The sequence below is a fragment of the Camelina sativa genome, chromosome 18 (genome assembly GCF_000633955.1).
Source record: "Camelina sativa cultivar DH55 chromosome 18, Cs, whole genome shotgun sequence".
Lineage (NCBI taxonomy): Eukaryota > Viridiplantae > Streptophyta > Magnoliopsida > Brassicales > Brassicaceae > Camelina > Camelina sativa.
In genome coordinates this window covers 3,200,702-3,208,310 of record NC_025702.1, presented here as the reverse complement: position 1 = coordinate 3,208,310, position 7,609 = coordinate 3,200,702, and the positions used below count along the sequence as shown (strand labels likewise).

Here is a 7,609-nt window from a genome sequence, read left to right as displayed (position 1 = left end):
AAGAGGGGGGGGGGGAGAGAGAGAGATTGTTTTGAAATAAGAAATCGTGGAGAAAGAAGTGCGGTGTAATGTTATAATGTTATTATGTTTACTAGGGTTAGGGTATTTTGTTTTTTCCGTTCCTGTGTTTGAGTTTAGTGGTTTAATTATTGTGATTAGTAACTAATTATAGCCGTTGTGGTCAAGTTAACATAGATGATTAGGGTAATACTATAATTACGATTTATGTCCCTATTTGGTATTTCCTTTTTCCGAGAATGAGAAGAGTAAGTAGTGAAAAAGAATTTAGGAAGTTTCTCTTCATCTATATATTGACTCTGAGTAAGCCAGAGGCTTTGCTGGAGTCTATTACTCTTCATTTATGTATTTGAGATTTATGCTGGCTGATGATTGATGATGGTATTGTGAAGAAACGATAGCTATGAGTACTCTAACCTTTAACAATGGTGGTGTGTCGTGAGCTCGGTCCGATGAACGTTACGGTGAGGTGTTTGTTGAGGTTTCCAAGTTTCATTAGGTCGATTGCAACATTGGAGTTGATTTTGCTTCGATTCAAGCTAAAATATATCATCTGATGGTAAGCTGGACTTTAATGCCTACCAAGTGTTCGACAAAATGCTTCTGGGAAAAGAAGGAAGCAACAACGTAAGCAGAGAAATCGCCTTAAGGTATGGCCATTTAAGTTCGAAACAATCTCACGAATTCGACAACTCCAGGATTCTTGTTCTGTTTCTCACGTTGGATCCAATTGGACAAAGGAACAGGGTGGCTGCGGTTATAGGACAATCACTATCTGAAACTCTGCAACTCATCATGTTCTTTTCCTTACGAGTTCTTGAACAGTTGGTGGATCCACCAACAAGAATCACCTTATCAGTATCCCAAGAGTGCTTCAGGTGCTGCAGTTCAGGTGTGTTCTGTTCTTGTTGACATCTAATCTTCAAGTTTTGTAATTAGAAATTTACATTGTACTTCGATGAGCTATATCACTAAAATGCTATTTGGCCTCTGATTTCAGGCTGGTGTTCTATCTGGAGATGTGAGGGACATTGTTCTTCTTGATGTGTCACTTGGTTTGGAAACTTTTGGTGGTGTCATGACCAAGATCATTTTAAGAAACACCACACTTCCAACTTCTAAATCAGAAGTCTTCTCAACTGCTGCAGATGGACAGACAAGCGTTGAGATTAATGTGTTTCAGGGTGAGAGAGAGAGTTCGTAAGAGATAACAAGTCTATTGGTAGCTTCCGTCTTGATGGTATCCCGCCTGCGCCACGTGGAGTTCCACAAATCGAGATCAAATTTGATATTGATGCCAATGGAATTCTATCTGTCAGTGCTTCCGACAAAGGCACAGGAAAGAAGCAGGACATCACCATTACTAATGCTAGTACCTTGACAAAGGATGAGGTGTGTATAAAATTATATAAAAGTTGCTTCACTTTTTTTGGATNACATTGTTCTTCTTGATGTGTCACTTGGTTTGGAAACTTTTGGTGGTGTCATGACCAAGATCATTTTAAGAAACACCACACTTCCAATTTCCAACTTCTAAATCAGAAGTCTTCTCAACTGCTGCAGATGGACAGACAAAATGTGTTACAGGGTGAGAGAGAGAGTTCGTAAGAGATAACAAGTCTATTGGTAGCTTCCGTCTTGATGGTATCCCGCCTGCACCACGTGGAGTTCCACAAATCGAGGTCAATTTTGATACTGATGCCAATGGAATTCTATCTATCTGTCAGTGCTTCCGACAACGGCACTGGAAAAGAAGCAGGACATCACCATTACTGGTGCTAGTACCTTGCCAAAGGATGAGGTGTGTATAATTATAAAAGTTGCTTCACTTTTTTGGATTTGTAGTGTTTTTTCCTATTCATGTTTAAATGATTCATATTGGTTGTGGGGTGTTGTTGCAGGTAGACACAATGGTGCAAGAAGCAGAGAGGTTTGCCAAGGAAGACAAAGAAAAGAGAGATGCGATCGACACAAAGAACCAGGAAGGATAATTTGATTTGTGGGCAGCAAATGAATGGTAAGAGTCAAATTTTGCCTTTTAAACACATAATTGAAGCAATATTGTGGAGCACAAATTGTCCACAGAAGCAGTGTTGTTACAAAACATGTACAAAATAAATCAGATCTCTCTCAGCCTTTCACAGAGTAGTTTAGACGTTCCTCTGCAGTAGTTATCAAGCAGGCGCAAGTTAAGATACCTACAACAAACACAAGACCAAATAATATATATACATAGACAGTCTGCACACATCAGAGGCGGAGTCCGTGGTTCTTAGGACTTTGAGGAACGCTGCTTGCTCTGCCCCAGTACCTGCGATCTTCATTGCATCCACACCTGCCATTACCACCACCTGAGTTATGCGCGTTTGTGTATAATTGGTTAAAACCATGACCCGGTGAGTCCCCCCAGCATGTGCCTCTGGGGAAGTCTAAAGGTGCTGGTGGTCTGCCTGTTAGGAGCCTGCAAGTATGTATTGTAGTGGTGGTTTTGTGTCTGCATCTGCTGTGAGATGTTTGGACTGCTATGTACTCTATGCATTGGGTAAAGCCTGCTCAACTGGTAGCTGTTGTTCTGAAAACTCGTATCAGGCGGATTTGACTGTATCCATCAGGTGATGATTCTGATCTGGGAGAGGAGCAAGTAGAGACGGTGAAGGAAGGTCGCGTTTTGATGGGAGCACGAAGAGAAGAAGCACTCTTGGGTGTGAGAAGAATACCGTTGATGGCTTCAATGTAATGTTGCTCAATGGTCTTTGGCTCGATGGTGCCTAACTGATTCTCGAGAACAACCGGGTTTGCAGGAAACAAGAAGGTTCTGAGTTTAGGGGTTTCGTGACGGTTATATTCCTCTATCATGTGTTTGACAACTTCATCAGATTTTACAGAGACTAATGCATCAAATCTTGGGAATGATCTGGTACTTGAGCACTTCTCTGTGATTGCTGTAAGTTTCTTCATGAGCTTTGTTATAATCAGGAGTAAAATACTAACCGCCAACATAAACACAAACAGAGAACTTAAGTAAAGCAAAAGAGATAAAAAAAAGTCCCAACTTTCTGTTCATCGTCCCTTTCCTTACTGTTCAGAAGAGTGAATATAACAAATCTATATTACAATCGACTGTTCTTACGACCTCATATCATGTGGTTACACTTACATATCCAAAAGCTAATACTAATATATATATATAGATATTCTATATATATATAGGCAATACTACAAACTAATAACGGAGATCACAAAAAAAGTTCGAACCAAAAATATCAAATTCATAATATACAAAACAAAATAAAGGTGGATCAACGATGATTAACCGTGAAGAATATGTAATTTCGATGTTGGAAAAGATGATGTCGGAAAATTAATCGCGCCAGTAGTCCAATACATTACAAAGAATCAAGTTGTACAAACATGTAGTTATATATATATATATCAAGTCGAAAACTTCACAAAATCTTCGAGAAGTGAGCATAAACTCGACAGTATTTTCCAGATTCTGAACTTTAGACAACTTTCTTGAATGGTTTCTTCAAGACTTAAATTTGTTCCTAAGTTTAGGGATTGTTAGGTCTGCACCTCCAAACCCATCCATTACGCCTTTTGCTGACGGAAACTCACCTCTTGCAGTTAAACTGCAAGAAAAAAGAATGGTAAAGAAAATGAACAAACGAACAATGCTCAACAGAAGCACCTTTCAGGCTTTAAACTGAGTAGACTAAGCAACAACAATCCAGAAAGAGACATCAGAAACTGAACATCATACCTGCTTCGCATGACTACACACGGCATGCCTATCATCTTTGCAGCAGAAACTCCAGGTTGGCTACCAGCAACAAGTATACAGTTTTTTACGGGTAATCCTATGTGTTCCGCAGCAGCACGCAATGCAACAACAATTTTTTCCAATCTGGAGAAAGCAGAAAAGAAAATGAGAAGACAACACTTATTTTGTCAAGGTATGGAATTGGAATTTTTGGAGAGAAGAACAAAAAGTCTCACCTCTCAGATGAGGTTGTGTCAATATCAACACTTAGCTTTAGCATCGATGCAACTTCTTCTGCTATCCTCTGTTTCTCAGCAGACGCTAGTCAGACAAAAATTAGGAGGATGAGATATCTACTACAATTACAAGAGGAGATCTTAGATATAAAAAAAGTATTTGCATATTGTCTCCGAGATCTATACCTGCTTTTTTTACTTCCTTCACTAGTTGCTCCTCTAGACTTGAAGAAACTCCTTTGCCAAGAACAAGTTGTCCATACATACTCTGTTCGACCTCATTGTCTCCAATAACCTTCACATTTGGAAGTCTTTCTTGGCCAAGCATCTCGACAATGGATCTGTTATATAATCACATCATAGATAAGAAACGATCAAACTTGTTTAGAAATAACACAAAAAATGTAGAACTTTTCCATCTTTAAGCTCTGTTACACTAGTTGTAAAGCAAAGGTTTTTTTGATGAATATGATATTACTCTAATTACAAGTTGTCCATATGATTGTTTTGTAGAGTTTCCTCACAAATACTACTACTTTTCACCTTGCATTATTTTGTCTTTCTAATATGTGAGATTATACAATCACAAGAAGGAAATTACATGAAACCTCAAGATTCTGAAGCAATTTCCTAGGGATACTGTTGTTTCCAACACATTAAACATTTGAGAATATCACGGATTCTATCAAAATCATATGCATATGAACCCTAGCGATCTCCAGAAGAACTGAAATTTGTGCATTTTGAGCAGCCAGAACCAAAGACTAGTTTAACTACTTACAGGGCTACTTTGTCACCACTCTTGCAGTAGGCTGTTACGATACCAACAGGTACTCTCTCCGTGGATGCATTATGGATAAACCTACATCTCAAAAAAGTAAGACTACGAATTTACAAGTACAAGAAAAAAAAAACTCTAGTTCTTTGTTGTAGTCTACAAGAGAGATCAGCAGGCATATATCTAAAAGACTCACTCTTGGACTCCAGATTTCAGAGGTAAACTTTTCGACATTAGAAACTCATCCATTGCATTTTTCTGCCAACAAACAAGTTGGGAGTTAAGAAATCGATGGAGTTATCAAACCTTAACTTCAAAGAGAATAGCCTTGTGTTCATCTATGCATACAACCTTTTCTCGCAAAACACTTTTTACAAAACTGGCTTTCTCACTGGTTGGCAACGACGAAGGCCAACCAATCTGAAAAGAGGGAGACAAACAAGTGAGAAAAAAAAAGAAGATGCCAGACTTTGATAACTGTGTGGGACTTGGTAATGATGTTTAAGCAAAAAGTTGACAACATACTTGGTTAAAATACAAAAGCAACATTTTCTCTTCATCAGCAGCACCCTTTCTGGTAATAAACAACGAAATGCAATTGTAAAATGAACTCAAACTAAATGTTGTCAAAGTTTGAAGCAAACTTCACAAACTTCAATGAACCAAAAGCCAAGCGGAAAACACAAGTCACAAACCTAGATAGCATACCTCAAGAGGTCTGAATAAACTGGTTCAGGCCAATTTGCACAATCAAGCCCAAGCTTTTGAAAAGCTAGTATTTAACAACAAGAAGCAACCACATCAGAAAAAAAAAAACAAAAAATAAAAACAACCTCTGAGCACAAAGCTCGTAGGTTATTCACTTTGTAAAATTCCTCTAAAAGAATGGGTGATTTTACGACGCACCTAGATTGAAAGCTTGGCGATTACTGGACCATGTATCAATCATAACCCTGAAAACAAACAGAACCAAACAAAAGAATCAAAAGTTAACGAACACTGAACCAAAACCAAGAACTTGCTTCAAACCCATAACAATCTCATCAGAAAGTTCGAAGCTTTTTTCTTAATCGGAACTTACTTACCCATCAACTTCAAGTATCACGCCGAATTCTTCAGATGGGTTTGCGTCTTCTCGGCTCGCTGATAAGCAAACCGAAGAGTATCTCTGCAATCGCAAGCATGTTCCGAGAATTTGGGGTTTTCCTGGGAAATTGGAAAAAGACAAGAAATTGCGTCTTCCAGTGTCGTGTGAGGCTCGCTCGCTCAGATATCGATTGAAAAGAGAAGTCTTGGTTGTACAAGAAAGTTGAAGATTGTTAACAATCGAACAAGAAGCAATTTCCATGGCTACAACGTTCTGCTGATTCATACCAAAAACGTCTCCATTGATAATGATCAATTATGCTCTTACCATAGAGTAAAGTACCGAGCTTTTAGACTTTTCTCTCTCTCTCTAGATAGATACTGTAAATTTTTAATTTTGGGTCCTTACGTAAAGATTTCAACTTTTTGTGGTTATGCTTTCTTATCTCTTCTTCTCGCCCCTTTTGGATTGTTCGATCAAATTATGTTTCTCACAACTTACACATTTATTATTCCTCTCGCTTTTATCCTCTTTTCAATTCAATGTTACTTCTGAGATGGTATAATTATGGACACATAAGAACATGACTCATTCGAAAAAAAATAACAAAATCTTACAGATTTAAAGTACATAATTCACTCAATACCATACAAAGGTTTCTCTTTTACATCGTATATAACTTTAGACAGACATTGTAATAACAAAATTCTGGAGAAGCCACAAAGAAGTAAAACTCAGTTGAACAATTACTGTAACAAGAAAGAGTTATTATATGAATGAAGCTGATTTAACCACAATCTATACTTCCTATGACCTGACTCTAAATCTTACCGTAGTAGAGGAAACTTTTTCCCCAATGGAAGCAAAGTGAAGTATGAAATTTGCGCACACAACAAAAAGATGGAAAGTATTATTAAGTTGCCTAGAAGAATCAAACCGTTGCCCGGTTATAGATTAGACAGAAAAAAAAGAGCAGGTGTTAATGCATACTTAGAAGTTACCTAGCATGAAGTAGTTATTAAAGGGAAAACCTAAATTATATATGCTTCGCAATATCCTTTTCGGATGATGAGTCCTTGTTCAAGCCGTTGGATAGTGCAAAAATGCCACACATATATATATAATCAACATAAAATACACTGAGCATTGGTTCCAACGACTGAACCGACCCATGTAGAAGTCAAGTTCACATGGTTGGGCATCAAAGTGCCAAAAGGTCTTTAAAAAGACCACAAGATGGAATATAAAGAGTAGCAGTTTTAATAATCATTACCTCTCTTATGAATGGTTATTCTCTTGTGAGTGTCTTCTGTGCTCTCTATCACCATGATGACTACTACCTCTGCTCGTCTTGTTGTGGCCTTCTTCACCATTCTCACTATTGTGGCGTCTCTTTCCTTCTGTCTGCTTTTCAGGAGGGCTTCCCATTTTTCTCTTTCTGCTATGCATCATCGGGGACACATCGTTTACCATTTCGCCTTCCTCTGTATGTTTGACTTCTCCTTTAACATCTAAAATCTCACCATGTTCTGTGCCCATGGTATCAGAGTTCTCGACCTTTGGTCTGCTCTGTACTTTCCTTTCCTTCGTCTTTTCATCCTCAACAGCTAGTTCCACATCTTCCAGTTCTCTTTCAATCAAATCATCCTCATCCATCAAATCCTTTTTCCTTGTCCTTTCACCTAGCAACTTCTTAGCTTTCTCTCGTTTAGCCTTCACCTTATCTC

At 38.2% G+C, this 7,609-nt stretch overlaps 2 protein-coding genes, 1 long non-coding RNA gene and 1 pseudogene across 6 annotated transcripts in view; 1 reads left to right on the top strand and 3 right to left on the bottom strand.

Moving 5' to 3' along the window:
* On the top strand, positions 54-1,406 carry LOC104760411. Its single transcript, XR_762908.2, has 3 exons — positions 54-668; positions 765-910; positions 1,019-1,406. It is a non-coding gene; the product is annotated as an uncharacterized LOC104760411 (long non-coding RNA).
* On the bottom strand, positions 1,857-3,097 carry LOC104760412 (annotated as a pseudogene).
* Positions 3,328-6,299, bottom strand: LOC104760410 (haloacid dehalogenase-like hydrolase domain-containing protein At3g48420). The gene is made up of 11 exons (XM_010483333.2): positions 5,881-6,299; positions 5,702-5,748; positions 5,504-5,567; positions 5,321-5,369; positions 5,147-5,215; positions 4,992-5,053; positions 4,799-4,879; positions 4,204-4,358; positions 4,018-4,102; positions 3,782-3,925; positions 3,328-3,650 (listed from the first exon to the last, which is right to left on the bottom strand). Exons 1-11 carry the CDS (start codon positions 6,165-6,167, stop codon positions 3,548-3,550), a joined length of 1,146 nt encoding a protein of 381 aa, XP_010481635.1. The 5' UTR covers positions 6,168-6,299; the 3' UTR covers positions 3,328-3,547.
* The window catches only part of LOC104760409 (cyclin-T1-5), a 4,753-nt gene continuing 3,653 nt past the window's right edge, over positions 6,510-7,609 (bottom strand). For 2 of the 4 annotated variants that reach the window (XM_019240424.1, XM_010483330.2), the window contains exon 7: positions 6,510-7,601. In XM_019240424.1, the coding sequence (XP_019095969.1) occupies positions 7,161-7,601 (441 nt within the window). In that variant the 3' untranslated portion in view covers positions 6,510-7,160. The remainder of the gene's footprint in view (positions 7,602-7,609) is intronic. The other 2 variants (XM_010483331.2, XM_010483332.2) reach the window with 2 other exon arrangements.

Bases quoted from the DNA above. Each gene is read 5' to 3' on its own strand.
- LOC104760410 (XM_010483333.2), bottom strand. From the start codon at position 6,167: ATGAATCAGCAGAACGTTGTAGCCATGGAAATTGCTTCTTGTTCGATT. The intron at 5,749-5,880 runs GTAAGTAAGTTC...GTTTGTTTTCAG, and splicing joins GTGATACTTGAAGTTGATGG to GGTTATGATTGATACATGGT. The intron at 4,359-4,798 runs GTAAGTAGTTAA...ATTATATAACAG, and splicing joins AGTGGTGACAAAGTAGCCCT to ATCCATTGTCGAGATGCTTG.